At 41.6% G+C, this 17729-nt stretch overlaps 1 protein-coding gene across 1 annotated transcript in view; it reads left to right on the top strand.

Moving 5' to 3' along the window:
* Positions 1–17729, top strand: part of AQP9 (aquaporin 9) — a 54730-nt gene that overhangs the window by 25892 nt on the left and 11109 nt on the right. Inside the window, 2 exon segments of the mRNA XM_029575795.1 lie at positions 1797–1934; positions 12006–12124. Of these exon segments, the coding sequence (XP_029431655.1) occupies positions 1797–1934; positions 12006–12124 (257 nt within the window).

Genomic DNA, 17729 nt, shown 5'->3' with positions numbered 1-17729 from the left:
ATTATATCATATTATGCACAGGTTATAAAATACAGCAATAGATTTTCATGCGCCCATATACACATATATGGGCATATGCGCATGTTTCAGAGCTATCCTCTAAGATTTTATCTAGCTATATTCAGCACATCATCTAATCAGCAGCACTCTGCTGAATATTTGTCTATTTTCTGTGCTGCTGAATTGCAATTCCATGTCACATTACTCATAGAAGGAACTAAAAAAGATGAAAAATCCAACTCTATATCATCTGATTCACCCAATCAATATTTAATACAGTGTCAAGACTGATTATATGTGAAAATGAAAGATCATCATAACAGGACTGAATTGCTTGTGCAGTAAAACTCGACTTTCCTGCATCCGTTAATATAATCATCTGGTCTGTGACATTTTTTGTGAATAGAAAATTCCAGTGTGGCACTTCTTTCCTCAAAATTATTCAACTCACAATAGCTTGAGTAACATTTATCTCATAGTGGGTGAGCCGAAGTTTAAACAGTTTGTTGTCTCCTGCCAATTGTTAAAGTTGGTCTTGTTTTTCTTGCTGATATGGCACCATGTTTTGAGAGAGCTCTGCAATCTGCATTAGGAATTGTACTGTTTTACTCAGGTTCATTTGAATCTGCTCTGCAAAAAACATGGCATTATAATGCTCGCAAATTGACTGCACTTTTCAAATGAACACAATCATGGTAGTCTACATCATCAAAGTTACTCAGGAAAATGCTAATTTAATGACAGGATAAAAGTGAGAAATATGAAGGAATTAATAAAAATCCCCATATTGATATACTTTGACCACAGAATTATTATGAAACTAGAAAGCTTGTATAGTGCCTAACACAATGAGTTTCATTCCACCTTCTCCTTGAGGCTCCACAGGGTGATTGATTTGATGGTATATATATCCAATACTATTCCCGAGTGTTCAGGATCTCTGGATCACCTCCATGTGGATTCTCTGGAATGTACTCAAATCGGCAAAAGTGTGACCAGCCATTATACAATGAGATACTATTGGTGCATTCAGATTCTTAGTGTGAAAATTATTTTTGTTGTTTGCCAAGTCTCCTTGTAACTGGTCTCTTCATTCGATATGGGCATACAAGTGAATAAACCACAAACGATGAATGACAGGTGATATAGCGTTTTAAGGTAACAGAGAATCCAGAGCCTGGATGTATCCACATTTGGCCCACAAAAGTCTACAAACGAAACATGCATTTATTGCATGCATGATGGCCCTTGATAGCTGAGTCTGCTGAATTTACTGTAGGCAAAAGTATGCCTTGCCACTGTGCAGCACTTATTTAAATAAAAATTATTTTTAGTTCATTTCAACTCACCTACAAAAAAGCACTTGTGGAGCTGGTTCAGTCTGTTTGTCCATTTGGAGGAATATCTTCTGGAAAATGTTGCTATGTTCTAAAATTCATCAGTTGGGTCCAAATTTTGGGGAAGGTTAACCTGGGGGGGGGGGGGGGAGGGGAGAAGAGCCGCATGGCCCTGTCACCTACCCTACGGAGAACAAGCTCAGTCAATAAAGCTGAAGTTATTATCAATAGGATCATAGTTGAAAAGTGATAGAAAATCCATGCATGATCATGCTTTTTACTTTTTTTTCTTGTTTACCTAAAGGAAGGGAATAAAAACAGACTAACTACCCTTCCTAGAAGCCTCAAAATCCAACCCTCCCCCCCCCCCCCCTCCCCACGTACTCACATTTTCCCTTATCTGTATTTGCCAAGTCAGCTCCTGTGTATCAGGTGTGGTATGTCCTTTCTTTTTTCCAGGTGGTCACATAAACCCAGCGGTTTCATTTGCTATGTGCTTAACTGGAAAGTTAAAATGGAGAAAATTTCCTTTTTATGTATTGGCGCAAATGTTGGGTGCCATGGCTGGAGCAGCAGCAGTTTTCGGGGTCTATTATGGTGAGTATGCCCTAAGGAACTGAAACGTGCCTTTAGAAGTAAAGAGGAAGTGGAAGGGATTAGGTCATGCTGCGTGCGAAGACCCTAAATGTCAAACAGTTCTAGGGAACTACTGCAGAACATTATTTCTGTAAAAAAAAAAAAAAAAAAAAAAGGTTTGAATGAGCACACGAGGAGTCTGTGACTAGAGCTTGCACTCTTCTATCAAATGATGCACGCTGCTTCAATTGTTTTATTATTTGTGATTCCAATCACTAACGACTGAAAAGTTGCAAGCGATACACGGAGTAATTTCTAGTTTCTTTGTTCCTAATCTTTCCTTCCTTTCTTTCTCTCTCAGCTTGTTTTCTGACCTTTATTTCTACTTCTTTATGCATGTTACTTGATTGTCATAAGCAATCTGTCTCCACCTTTTAACTCCTTGGACAGAGCAGTAGATTGCAGCTTTATAACATTTCAGTTATGATGTTGTAAGGTACCTTAAGCGAGAAATATATTTTATTTCTATTTTATATATATATGTAACCCCTGGGCTGGTAATCCTGGATAAAAGATACCATAGGCCACATCTCAAACATAAATTGTTCTTATTTCTTTTCGCCCCATAATGTTGTCAGATCTGAGTAGTCAGGATTCTTTGAGTGGGGGAGAAGATAACTTTCAAGGTCCTTCGCATTGAGGTCCATTATTTCCCAGAGTAAAGATTTTGCATACAGCAGTGATGAGTGCTCAATTCATTAAACAGTAAGAAGCACACTGGAAGCCAACTTGGTTTTCAACATTAATTTTACTGATTGATGTAAAATGATGAAAATGATCTTTACAGCTTTATCTTTATTTAGAGATGTTACAATCAAGGTTTAGAATAACCTTATGGTTTATTTCGTACTTGAATGTGGTAAACATTTATAATACTTTTTATGATTCCATTATTGTTTCCTCTTCAAATTGGATCCAATAAAGTGGGGCCCAAGACTTGGGTGAGGTGTGGAAATGGTTCCCTAGGGTCTTCTGCGGCTTACAAAGTTACAGCATATTGTGATGTGGGCACCTTTTAACCGACCAGAGGACTGGAGGTGAAGTATAGGAGCAGTGGCAGGTGCAGCCCAGCCAGCTGACTGCTGAAGAGAGCTTGGAATGAGATAGTACAAGCTAGTATGCTGTGCTAGCACTTGTCTCACCTCAGTCTGGCCAATGACTGGAGGAGGAGGAACAACCTTGCTAGGCCCGAGACCACCACTCTTTTTCCTCCCCTACAGCAAGACTAAAGGCAGTGAGCATTCATTGAGTCCCTGGGGCTGTTTCTTCCCCAGACTCCTAATTCCTGTTTAGGAAGGGTGTGTGTGCATCTAGGGAAGCAGCAGATGCTCTCTCCCCTGCACTGCCAGCCTCCTGCTACTGCTGCTTTCTCTGCGGTACTTCCAGGGAACAGAAGAACCTGAAAAATAAGGGTGAGAGGTGGGGAAAGGAGAACAAACTAAGGGGGTCATTTTTCAAAATGCGGTAAGGCGTTTTCGCATGCGTTAAGGGCTTATCGCATGCAAAAAGCCCCATTTTCACATGCGATAGGCCTTTAACGTATGCAAAAACGTGTTTACCGCATGCGATCGCACCATATCGTATGGTGCGATGCAAATTCTAAAAATAGGAGGAGTTAGGGGCGGAGAGTGGGCTGGGTTAGCCTGTCTGCGAAGAGCTATCGCACAGCCATAACGCAGATTTTAACTACACCTCTTTCAAATGCGTTAGGCTGTGCGATAGCGGCTGTGACCATGCGGTGAGGTTTCATCGCCATTTGCGATGTGTCCCGTAAGGCTTATTTCAGACAATTTGAAGGCTCCAGAGCCCTGGAGAGGGGGAGAGAGAGAGAGAGAGAGAGAGAGAGAGAGAGAGAGAGAGAGAGAGAGAGAGAGAGAGAGAGAGAGAGACTGGCCATAATATCATGGCCCATAGGCAGGTATTTGTATCCCTAGGGTAGGCCCACCTAGTAACTCGAGGTGGGGATTAGGTAAGTGTGTAGGGGGTTAGGGGCCACTTTGACATGCTACATGACACCTACGAACAGAACAGTGGTCTCTTGTGAAGATTTGCTGGCCTTCGGAGTGAGGAAACTCACTCCAAGATGAGATTTGGGCAATGTTCTCTCAACCTAGCTTGATGGACTCTCATCTTCACAAGAGACCACTGTTTTGTTCGTAGGTGTCACGTAGCATGTCAAAGTGGCCCCTAACCCCCTACACACTTACCTAATCCCCACCTCGAGTTACTAGGTGGGCCTACCCTAGGGATACAAATACCTGCCTATGGGCCATGATATTATGGCCAGTCTCTCTCTCTCTCTCTCTCTCTCTCTCTCTCTCTCTCTCTCTCTCGTCATTAGAAATGGTCCCCCAGTGGTTGAATGCAGGAAATACATCAGGTCTGGCACTTATCGCAGAATCTGAAATGGTATCGCAATTTGCACTAACTTCGCACAGGTAATTATCGCAAATTGCGATAAATACTATATTAGCATAAAACATGCCCCTTTTGCTATCGCATGCGGTACTTACCGCATTTTGATAAATCCAGGCCTAAAAGGGCACGAGGGGAGGGAGAAGTGGAGAACCTAAAGAGGAAAGAGAGAAATTTGAAGAAGAAAAGAAAAAGGAGAAGAACCCAAAAGAGAAAGGAGAAGAACCTGGAATGGAAAGGAAGAGGAAGGAGATGTGCATCTGTTCAGCACTGGGTACATCTAGTAGTGCTTTTGAAATGATGACTACTACTAGTAGTAGTAGTAGTAGTAGTAGTAGTAGTAGTAGTAGTAGTAGAGGAGAGGAACTGGAATGAGGGATAGGATAAAAAGAATCTGAATGAGATAGAGAAGAGAATCTAAAAGGGATGGAGGAGGTTTTAAATATAAAAGGGAAGAGATAGGGAAAGACAAAAACCTGAACAGATAGAGATGTAGCAAGAGAGGACAGGGCATTTGAGGAAGACATGAATGTGGAAGGAGAGAGAGAGGAAGATGATGGAGAGATAAGGAGGAAAGGGGGAGATAAGAGAAGGGAATTCCAGGTGATGGAGAGACGTGAAGAAAGCGTAGAAGATGAGTCCAAATGTGGATGAGGCACTGGAAATGGGGTTGGATCAGAGAGAAGGAAATATACTCCTGCTTTTTATCCCTACTTCAATCCCTGACATCAAATGAGGATTTACAGTGATGGGGGAATGAGAGAAAGACTAGAAGGAGGAAGAATAAGAGACCTGTGGGAGAGTTAGGAGAAATAGAAAGTATTAACTAAAAAATCAGTATAAAATAATGAATAAGTATGGACAACACTGCAAACTGAGGTAGTTAAAAGCATTTCAAGCTTTGAATGATATCAGAAAACATGACCTTCAGTCCGTGATATAACGAGAAATTCTTTACACCTTTAACAGTCTTACTGGGGCAATTTTCAGAAGTAATTTCCCCAGGCAGTTTCTCTTTGAAAATTATCTACAAGATACGTGGGTACAAAAATGCACAGGGACCTTGCATCTCCTATTTCTGCAGGTCGGCTGTGCACTTGAAAACATGCATATAGATCTGAAGATCAAATATATAGATGTAGTTTTCCTCTTCCAATCTATCTCCCCTCTTGCAGCAGCCCATTTATTATTTTTTTAACAGCTAAATCTACTAGATGTCAAGTAAAACTAGGAATCTAGATTTAGCCACTCTGAAAGGTTCAATTTTCACCCTTGAAGGTGTAAGACCCCAGCCACCCAGTTAGGTTCCTTTGAAAATTGTCCTTTACATGTATCGCTGCCTATGCACAATCCTTTATGTGAAGTTACTCTAAAGCTGGAACATAATTTAAAGCAACCACAGCCCCAGGTCACATTCATCTACTCTTCACTGCAAATTACATTTACAAAATCTGCAAACAACAAACATTTCTCAAGCAGAGTGTAACCATGGGTGAGACAGACAACTGTTCAGGGCACAAAATCCTTTAGAGTATAAAATAATAACGGAATTGCAAGTATGGGTTGATAGCAGATGGAAAGCCCTGGAGAGCGCAATTCTCTTCCTACCATTAGGGTTGGAAGGAAAAGGGGAGCGAGTGAGAGAGGAGCCAGGATGGGGAGGGGGTGCACAATTGCATTTGCCTGCCTTGAGTGCTAAATGATCCAGTTATGGCTCTGCTCAAACTGTTTTACAGCACAAAGTCAAACAGGCTGTTGATTTAACAGTTTTGCATTTCATGGTACTTTTCCAAAGACCAGGGCAACTTGAAAATGCATTTGTGTAATTCCTCACCTTTTCCTTTCAAACTTATCCCATAGCATTCTGTGCAGGTCAACATTTCTACAATTAAAAAAATTGCAATATTTCAGAATAAAAATTAATGATTTACTGCAGAGCGCGCTGAACCCTGATACACATTCTAGACAACCATGGATTCAAATCCCATTTTCTTCATCTTTGCGTATTTAGACCATCCAAATAGAATAAAGAGCTGGGCTTCTAGATGAGTTTACTGCTGATGCCTGGTTTTAGCCGGTGATGATAGCTTAGAACCTATGTTCTTATTTTTCTATATTTTGGGTACCTTGGCTGGATTGTGTCCCGATATCGAGAAATGTTTCATGGATTCCATCCTTCGGGTTTACCAATGAGACTGACCACCAGTGATGTGCTGTAGGGGGCTGCCAGGAACACCTCAGAACCCTTTCTTAAATTATTATATGAAAATATGAATTCTCTCTCTGAGGGGAACTGAGCTAGGGAGAACCCCAATTGCAAGAAACTGGTAGGGGTGGGCTGGTCCAGCAGACCATTTCCATTTATACATTTGATTCTTGACTTTCAACCAAAACCATCAAAGTGAATTACAATAAAATCAACTATGATAACATTTCAATACAAAAAAACACAAAGAAAATAAAACACCATATATAACCCCCACCCTCACCCCATAATGCATTGATAAATCCTTAGTTTGAATGAGTTAATGGCTAGTACTACTGGACAAACATCTGATCAGATAACCAAGCCTTCAGTTTTTTTTCAAAAGTACAAAATTTGCTTTAACCACAATTCCTAAGATATACTGTTCTATGGAAATGGAGCAAAGCATGTAAATCTGCTGCCACTTTACCATCAGCCTCAGATACAGAATAAGTAGCTGGGAAGATGTGAGGCTTCCGACTGGAACATAGTAAGACAAGAGATTTGCCAATACATAGGGGACTGCAGTATGTAAACATCTCATAATGTTTGTAGCTACCTTAAATTTTAGTCAGTCTTCAACAGGAAGCCAATGTAACGCCCTTCCAAACAGTGCAATATTTTCATTAGCGTCACCCAGGATCGGTGCAATGGTATTAGGCATCTTAGATGAACCTTACAGCCTTGTGCCATCTTCCCCCCCCCCCCCCCCCCCCACCCCCCATCCTCTGACCAGCCATGGCCCTCTCCAAACTCAATTAAAAGATATGCATTTATAATAATAGATCTTGCATAAAAAAGGACATTCAAAGTATAGTCTTCTAAGGTAAAAACATCACAGCCATAGCTGCCAGATCTGAGAGTACAGTGGCGCTATATCACCCCCAATATTGTGTCAAAGATAGGGTAATTTGTGTTCAATTTAGCGCCCACAATCATTTTGAAAACTTGGTTCCCATACTTACAACATGTATATTATATTTACATGCACTGCTTTGATGTCAACCAGAAAACCTGGCATAAAAGCAATAAAGACAGTTGGAACCCATATGGTATTACGCTTATCATAATATGTGTTGTTTCTGCAAAGACAACTGCACATCTAACAGAACTCCCAAACATCTTGCTACCTCTTTAGCAGCAAAATCTACCCATAACATTGATGGTAGAACCGATAGCTCTGTCCCTCATCTTCTGATCCATAGGGCCTCCAGTTTAGTTGGGTTGAGTTTTAATCTAGCTCACTTCAACTACTCTGTTACTGTTTGTAAAACTTATTCAACTTTCCAATCTCTGTTTTTAAATTTCCATCATAGATAACACTGAGACTAAATATTCAAATTTAAGCTGCTAAGTTATGTCCTTAAATTAAGCGCCTATTTTCATCCTAACTCAGGAGCCTACATTTTCAGCTAAAAATTCACATACATTTAGGGATCCTAAAAATTAGGCCCCTAAATGTAGGGCTGCTATTTATTTTCCTAGATTTAGGATCCTAATTTAGGTGCCTGGTTCTGAAAATCAGTGCTAAGCTCCTAACTTTGTTTCCCTGCCCTAACTCCACTCCTGTAGCCACCCACATTTTAAGGCTCCTTAAATTTAGAAGCCTAATGAAACCAGGAGCCTAAATTTAGGAACTCAGTCCTAATAAAGTTTTAAAAGGGCCAATTTAGGAGCCTAACTCTTAAAGTTAGGAATCTAAACCCTTTGAAAATTGGCCCCATTCCAAACTCTTGAATCAGATGGAGCAATGAAACCAGATATACATTAAAAAGGAGTCACAAGAACATAGACCCATGTGGTTCTACATTGGGCTCTACATTGTCCCCTCTCCCCAAATGATCCATTGTGTCCAGTCATCCAAAAATGAAGTAATCCAGCTAAGTGCCATTCTGACACTCTTACCTCTCCCAAATGATGTCGTAGCAGCTCAGGTGGAGGGACCTAGGGTTCAATTCCTGGCTCAGGTCATCCACTCCCCAGGGTGGCCAGGATTGGGGATGTTGCAGAGGCACAGAAAAAGGAAGTCATAGTTATCATACAATGGTGATACCTGCTGGCTGGATTTAGGGCTCAGGGTTGCAGAAGGAGCCCTGGAGCACGGCCCTCAGGTGAGGACTGCCAGTGTGATAAATTAAGAACATAAGAACATGCCATACTGGGTCAGACCAAGGGTCAATCAAGCCCAGCATCCTGTCTCCAACAGTGGCCAATCCAGGCCATAAGAACCTGGCAAGATTCCAAAAACTAAGTCTATCCCATGTTACTGTTGCTAGTAATAGCAGTGGCTATTTTCTAAGTCAGCTTAATTAATAGCAGGTAATGGACTTCTCCTCCAAGAACTTATCCAATCCTTTTTTAAACCCAGCTACACTAACTGCACTAACCACATCCACTGGCAACAAATTCCAGTGTGCTGAGTGAAAAAGAACTTTCTCCGATTAGTTTTAAATGTGCCACATGCTAACTTCATGGAGTGCCCCCCTAGTCCTTCTATTATCCGAAAGAGTAAATGACCGATTCACATTTACCCATTCTAGACCTCTCATGGTTTTAAACACCATCTCTTCTCCAAGCTGAAAAGTCCTAACCTCTTTAGTCTTTCCTCATAGGGGAGCTGTTCCATCCCCTTTATCATTTTGGTCGACCTTCTCCATCGCAACTATATCCTTTTTGAGATGCGGCAACCAGAATTGTAAACAGTATTCAAGGTGCGGTCTCACCATGGAGTGATACAGAGACATTATGACATTTTCCGTTTTATTAACCATTCCCTTCCTAATAATTCCTAACATTCTGTTTGCTTTTTTGACTGCTGCAGCACACTGAACCGACGATTTCAATGACTTATCCACTATGACGCCTAGATCTCTTTCTTGGGTGATAGCTCCTAATATGAAACCTAACATTGTGCAACTATAGCATGGGTTATTTTTCCCTATATGCATCACCTTGCACTTATCCACATTAAATTTCATCTGCCATTTGGATGCCCAATTTTCCAGTCTCACAAGGTCTTCCTGCAATTTATCACAATCTGCTTGTGATTTAACTACTCTGAACAATTTTATATCATCTGAAATTTGATTACTTCACTTGTCGTATTTCTTTCCAGATCATTTATAAATATATTGAAAAGTACGGGTCCCAATACAGATTCCTGAACTAATGTAAGCTGAAAAGTGACATAAAATAGGGGGAAATTCCCTGGGTGGTGGGGAATGAAGGCTCATGGTGCCAGATCCCAACCCTGGTTCCGACTGAGCTGGAAGCCCAAACAGGAACTTCTGAAAAGGACTTCTTGGGGTTTCTTGGTAGATTTCTCAGTTGATAACTCTAAAAGGTTAATTATGCTTTTAAATTATCAAGGCTTCATATACAAAAGCAATTATAGAATTAATTTTTGCCCCAGTAGCTCTTTTTTTTTTTTTTTACATATTTTAAATCAGGGCTTCCCAAACCTATTCCAGTGACCCCCACAACCAGTTGGATTTTCAGGATATCCACATACGGATGAGATAAATTTGCATATATTGGAATCCCAGTGAATGCATATTCACCTCATGCATATTCATTGAGAATATTCTGAAAACCAGGACAGGTTTTGGAAGCCCTGGTTTTAAATGTTCTCTAACTCTGTCATTTCCTCCCCTTATCTTCCAGCATTTCATCTATTCTGTTTACCAGAACAGCTTTTAAAATGCAACTATGTTGATAGGCAGGCACCTGAAAAGAATTTCAAACCAAACAGGATAGTGAGCAAGGGGAAAAAACAAGAGGTGGAAAAACTCACTGCTAACTGCCCTTTCTCTTCCTTCCTCCTCACCCTCCTTCCACAGGCGAGCAGTGCCTAGCACTAGAGCACCCTGTGTAAATCAGATAAAGGCACGATGCAGTCCCTTCTGTAAAGCCAACAGCCTGATGGCTGCACGTTGACAGTTTTCTTTACAGCCATTTTCCCTGGTATAGCCAAAGGTCGGAACCCACTAAACATTTTATTGCAGTTATACAGTGGGAGGAGCCTCATGAAAAATAGTCCCAACAGAATCTGTTCTCCTCAGTGAGAAAAAAGTGATTTATAGTAACAAACTAATTTAGCAGTCCATCTTCGCATAATGAATCTTTAAAGATATTAGGAAATTCCTGTAATCCTCTAATGAGAAAGCTGTTCCATGCTGCACTTCTACCTAACAGGGTCATTCATCAAAATGCATTAGGACTTTATCAAGGATGTTATTAACACCTGCAATAACACCCTAACACATGCGTTATTTTTTGCATCGCATAATGGGCCGGATTTTCAAAAGGTTACACGTGCCGGGCCTATTTTAAAAAGGCCCGGCGACGCGCGCAAGTCCCTGGGCTTTACAAAAGGGGTGGGGCGGGGCAGTCCAGGGCAGGGCAGGGCTAGAGGCCTCCAACAAAGTGGCCATTGCCACTGTGTTGGAGGATCGTGTGCCGGAAACCTGCCGGCGCACGCAACTTGCATCTGCCCAGAGGCAGGCGCAAAAGGTAAGACAAAGGACAGGGGATGGGAAAGTCAGGTTAGGGAGGAGGGAACAGGGAAGGCAGTGTGGCTCGTCGCATGCAAGGTGCACAATTGTGCACCCCCTTGCGTACGCCAACCTCTGATTTTATAACTTGCGCGCACAAGTTATAAAATTGGGTGCACATGTGTGCATGCCGGGTAGCAGCGCACCTTTTTAAAATCTACCCCAATACGTATGCACATTCCAAAAATTTAGTCAAAGGGGAGGAGTTTGGGTGGGGTTTATGAAAATGAGGGGTATTTAACGTTGCGTGTGATAGCATAACACGTTATTGCATGTTTTAATGCTGGAAATAACTATACCTGTTTTCCTAGCATTAAGCTGTTTCAGGCAGGGAGAGGGGTGTGGAGTGGGGAGAGAGTTAGAGAGAGCCTCTGGGGTGGCACACATTTGTTATCTATTTATAGCAGTATATGAGGGTCATCTAAACCACTATAGGAAGATCATCTAGTAGCTCAAGGTGAAGGTTTGGTGATGGTCTAGGGTTTGGGGCCAGTTTTACATGCACAGTCAGATGTAGAAACAACACAGTACATATTAGTGAAGATTTGATGTGATTTGGAATGAGGAAAGTTACACAAAGATGAGATTTTTACAATGTACTCTCACCCTAGCTTGATGCACTCTCTACCTGGGCACTTTGCAAGCTGCAAAGTTAAATATCGTAGGTGCGATAGATTTAATGCACATTGCGATAAAATACATATGCGAAGCGCTAAAATACTGCTCGCTGCGGTAACTCAAAAATTTATAGCAAATTAATCTAGGGGTTAGGGTGTTATGAACGATTAATAAATTAATTAATGGTGATGTATTCTGCAGATGCATTGATGCATTACACAGGTGGAAATCTTACCGTCAGTGGTCCAAATGCAACAGCCCAGATTTTTGCAACATACCCTGCTCCGTTCCTGTCCACCATGAATGGATTTGTAGACCAAGTAAGTGCACATTGAAAAAGTTTAATAGTAATCCAGCGTCAGAACAATTAATTACAATAACATTATTATAGTGAATAGCCCACTGGTCCAATAGGTAACTGTGTTTTTCCAAGCCAGATTGTAAAGCAAGCATCTCATGTCTTGTTCCTTACACTAACGGGTAAATTTTAAAACGCTGTGAATATAAACAAAGGGAGATATGCGGGTGGCCAGGTGGCGTGCACACTGCAAGCATTTTGAAAGGGGTGGCCCCACGCACATCTCCTGGTACATGCAGAAGAGCCGGCTTAAAATAAAGGGGCGGGGTCTGGGCAGGCCATGGGCTGGCTGGGACAGCGCCATTAGGCACTGTCCTGGTGAAGCACGCGCTAGCAGCCTGCTGGCCCAGGCAAGTTACTGCTGCTGCTCGGGTCAGCAGGTAGTAAGGGGAAAAAAACCCCAAAACCTAATTAGAGGGTTTTTAATGGTCGGGGAGGATAGGAGAAAGGCAGGCAGGGTAGGTAGGGGGTTAATGAAGTTCCCTCCTAGTCCGCTTGTTTATTGGAGTGGACTGGGAGGGAACTGGGAAAAGGCCCTATCGCATCGCCGTAGGTATGTAGCAACATTCCCCCTCCCTGTGCATGACAGTCTGTACTTGCGCGCACATGCGCATGCCGATATAAAACCGGGCACGCATGTGCATGCGGGTAGCAGATTTTATAACATGCGCGCGTCATAAAATCAGCGCGTCCATGTGTGTGCACCGGGAACCGTGCGCACATGGATGCCTGCATGCAGGTCTGAAAATTCACCTTTAACTGGGGACTCTGCTAAGCTTATACATATTGGTGATGGGTCAGGTTTCAATAGCATCCTGCCATATTCATGTCTTATTCTGGTGGCTAATAAAGCTGAAAGGATGATGGCCCCTAGTCTTAATTAGATATTTCTGGTGCGGGGATTCATATTGACAGTCAGGCATACAGTATGTCAGGCTCACTGGGATCCCAACTAAGGTGTGGCAAAAAAGGTTATGCATTTAGAGCAGGAGGAAGAAATGTACCATCTATGTTACAGCATCCATATGAGAGGCTGCTGCAATGGTTGTCTATATAGGACAAGTCCACCTAGAGGAGTTGTGGAGTGTTGAGTTGGAAACACAAGAGAGAAGAGTGTTCTGTTTGTTCCTTTTAATTTCTGGAGAAATCCTAGATCCAAGTCACTGGGACCTGGATTTCTGGAGGCTTATGAAATTTTATGATTGATTTCATCCTTTGAGGTTGGAGAGAAAATTTCAATTTGGAGTTTCAGTTGAAAGAAAGGGTTCTCCCCCCCCCCCCCTTCCTCTCCTTTGAGTTGGGGGGTTGTTTTTATTTTGTTTAACTGGGCCTCTGTTATGACCGCCGGCCGCAGCAGAACCGCGACCGGGGGTCGGTCACTCACCCGCGCAGCAGGGCCAGGCTCCGACGTTGGGGCCGGCATCGGCAGCCCGCCTCAGCGGCAGTGCTGCTGCCCACAAGATGGCCGTGACGTCTCCTCTGCACGATTAAGCCACGCCCCCTGAATTCTACTAGGGCCGCGCAGGCGGATAGTACCTGGCCTTAAAGGAATCCCTACAGGAAGTAGGGGGTTCCTTCCTGCCTGACTCCATCTTCAATCAACTATTTAAGGCAAGGTCTGAGCCTTCAGACCTTGCCTTGACTTCGTGGCTCTGGTGATTTCCTGCTTTCGGTTCCTGACTTGCTCCTCCGTGTTGTGATCCCTGGATTGGCTGTCGTTCCTGCTTGGCTCTTGACTCCTGGACTGGTTACGGATTTTTTCTGGCTCTCGATCCCTGGACTGGCCTGAGGTTCCTTTCTGGCTCTCGACTCCTGGACTGGCTGCGGTGGATTCTGGCTCTCGACCCCTGGACTGGCTGCAGAGTGAGCTGGCTCTTGTTTCCCGGACCAGCCTTCGTTTCCTCCTCTTTCTCTCGACCTGCTGGAGGCGCCAGCTTCTATTTCAATGACCCGCTGGAGGCGCCAGTTTCTGTTCTCTCGACCTGCTGGAGGCGCCAGCTATCTGGATTAAACGATCTGCAGGAGGCACCTGCATCCAGATTTTCATCTATTACCTCCAGCGATCTTCGTGATTGGCCTCGCCTTCTGACGAGAGGACTGCACTTCTCGCCGGACCAAGGGTCCACCTCTCAAGTCAGAACAGCCTCTCAGTGCAAGATATTCTGCACCCACGTAGCAGAAATCTCAAAGAAGGTGAGAATACTCATCCAGTATCCAAGGGAAGAAAGGAAGCAGGAGAGAGGATAGCAGTGGCATGCAACCGGTATTTATCAGCACAAATAGACATCAGATATTCCAAGAAGACACCAGGTAATATCCTTCAAGTACCATGGAGTAAGAGAGGAGAGGAGCAATGAGAATTATATATCAAGCCAATTTATTCTAATTGAAATCTAAATTGGGAAGACAACGTCACCACATCTAGTAAGCTCGGGAGGTTCCCAATATTCCCTCAAGTATATGAGGATCAGTTAATCTAGTTTAGAAGATATTTAATAACTTCTTTTGTTTTCCATTTTATCTTGATGATTTAATTACATTTATTTTTAGTGTGCTTTAATTTTATGTTTATGATTGCATTTACTGATTGTTTTAGAAATTTTGTTTGTTTTTAAATGTTATGTTACTTTATTATTTTATCTTTTATTTTTCATTGCATTTACTTATTAGTCTTAGAAATGGAGAGGTCTATTTTCAGCTCCTGTGTGGCTTGGTTAGTTAGCCAGATATGTTTATCTAGACATACCCTAACTAGCAGGGTATGTCTAACCGGCTAACTTTAGGACAGCCTTGCGGCCTAATCAGTTAGCAATATAGGTTAAGCAGCCAACTCTGAATCTCTCGTTATGCAGCTAGACTTTAACTGCATACAGCTTTCAATATCACCAGGTAGCCATTTAGACTGATAACATTTTAGTTATCATTTTAAATGGCTTTTGAATGTTGACCTCATATTGTTTATGGTTTCTTTTTATTGTGGTCTCAAGGCCGATCAGTGCCATTGAAATTTGGAGAATCTAGGGGCAGGAGGTGAGTGGATATCCCTCCTGCCCTCTGGGTTAAATGGGGGCCAGAGCGATACCTGAGACTTTTTTGGGAAGGATAGGGGGTGCACGGGGGCCTGGGGAGGTTCCATTTCAGGGTATTTTTTTGTTTTTCTGGGGCTTTTAAATTTTTAGTTTATTTTGTTTTTGTAAGGGACAAAAATGATATAAACATTAAACAAAAGATAATCATGGAAAAAAATTTAAAAAACAAAAGAAATGACAACATGAAAGTTTGGAGCCTGCATATCCCTATAATTTAATATTACTGATAACAGCAATTAGTAAAAACAATATTCTCTGAGCAAAATATAAATATTTTGTAATATTTTGAATTTTCTTGGATGGTTACTAGTGGAAAATAACCCAGACTAGCCATATCAGAAATGACATGCACATGCAGTTTGGAGCTTAAAACAGAAACAGGATAAAAAATAAATGCAATGAATTATTTCTCCTCAAAAGCACAAGCTAGTGATTTCAGACCACATAAAAAATGTAATGTAAATATAGCATCAGAATTCCTGATCCAGCTGCACCTTAGCAGTTTGCAAAACTATCTATTCCAAATGTCACTTCCTACCTAGACATTAGGAAAGAAACATAACAGTTCATGTTATAGTAGATCAAAATGCACTTACTTATTTGATTTATTTTCCACCTATCCACATAGAATCAGGGCAGAGAACATATAGACATCATTAAATTATAATGATCATAATCATAGAAATACAAATACAAATAAAAACAACATAAAAACATACACCACCACCCAAATAAATCATAAAATATTATGATTGTCTTAAAACATCAATGAAGAAATGTCAGGAAAAATATAAAACCCGCATAACATCAATCTGATATCTTCCATGGAATTCAATAATATAGACAGACATTAGTGATGGAATCAAATATCTTTACGTAAGAGCCTTGCAGTTCTTCCTGAAGTTAAATTCATTCTCTATAAATCTTAATTCCTTGGGGATACAATTCCAAGGATTCGGTCTTCATCTGATTGTCAACTAATTTTTTTTAATAGATTAGACACAAAGGAGTTTAGCCTGATATGATTGAAGTCTCCTGGTAGGACAATAGGCTTGTAGACAATCCTTATGTAAGGGTACCTCAAAAGCGTCCCTTACTATTTGCTTAAGTGTCTCACAGACACTTATGGATACAAGGCCGGTACAAAGGTATCAGGCACCCTAGGTGAACCTTCAGCCTTACATCTCCCCATCCCCCATTAACTTTCAGAGCCTTTGTCCATTCCCACCTCTGAGACTTCGACAAATACAATGGATGTATGAACTGTCTTCATTGCCACGTTTAAGACAGTTACTTGATTATGCAGATTATTGTATATGCTCATTCATGATAAATAAAAAGTCTATGCAAAAATTTAAACTGAAATTCTCTTAAATCTGCACTCTCAATCAACTTAAAATATCTCAACAAAGTCTTGAAAGTCTGCTTCAAAAATGTATTTTCCTATATCCACATGTAGATGGTTCCCCCACCCTAACTCTGCCCCCACATATGTATGCGTGAAATTGCTTCCACACCTATGTTTATTAAGCAATTTCCAAAAGTCTATGTATGCATGAAAAGGAGCATTTTACACATGTATATGCTTTTGAAAATTCACTCTTTAAATATTAAACACTGCTTCATATATATAATACAAATATGATTCAGAAATCATGTCTCTGTGTCTGATGAATGTATTATCTGTGATTTTTTTTGGGTAGACTGCAAACAATTAAAAAAAACAAGGAACAGAAAAAATTTAAAAGACATCCATACTGTCTCAGCTGAAGGAAGTCTCTGAAATGATTAACTGACGAAGCTGAATTGGGGTGTTTACTCTTATTATACACCATACAAAAAATGTTCACATTCCTTTGTCACCTCAGTAACAATGACACAAACTCCCTCCATTACCAGGCATATTGTAAAGTAACACCAATTCTACAAAAAACCCAAAAAGCCATGCAGAATCTACATATAGCAAACCTTCCATGCCAAAACAGCACCAACTTTAAGAACTCAAGCAGCAACAATCCTGAAAATCAGCAATGCAAATATTACACCAGGCGCTAGAGTAGAATTACTATTGTTTACCAGCAGGGAAAAGGAGTGGCCTAGTGGTTAGAGTGGTGGACTGAGAACCAGGGAAACCACTTGCCCCACTTACCCTCCTGGTGATCTTGAACGAGTCGCTTTATCTCTTGATGCCTCAGGTATCCACTTAGGCCTGGATTTATCAAAATGCACTAAGAGGTAGATCTTCAAAACATACGTGTGCGAACAAATGTACACCAGATTTTATAAGATACGTGCGTAGCCGCTGGTATCTTATAAAATCCGGGGTCGGCGTACGCAAGGCTGCGCAAAATCGGCAGCCTGCACATGCCGAGCCGCTCAGCCTGCCTCCGTTCCCTCCGCATCCCCCCACCTTCCCCTCCCTTCCCCTATCTACCCCCCCCCCACCTAAATCCTCCCCACCACACCTTTGTTGGGCAA

Source organism: Rhinatrema bivittatum, chromosome 13 (genome assembly GCF_901001135.1).
Source record: "Rhinatrema bivittatum chromosome 13, aRhiBiv1.1, whole genome shotgun sequence".
Classification (NCBI taxonomy): domain Eukaryota; kingdom Metazoa; phylum Chordata; class Amphibia; order Gymnophiona; family Rhinatrematidae; genus Rhinatrema; species Rhinatrema bivittatum.
Note: the sequence above shows the minus strand (reverse complement) of the source record. Positions and strands in the feature narration are given on the sequence as shown.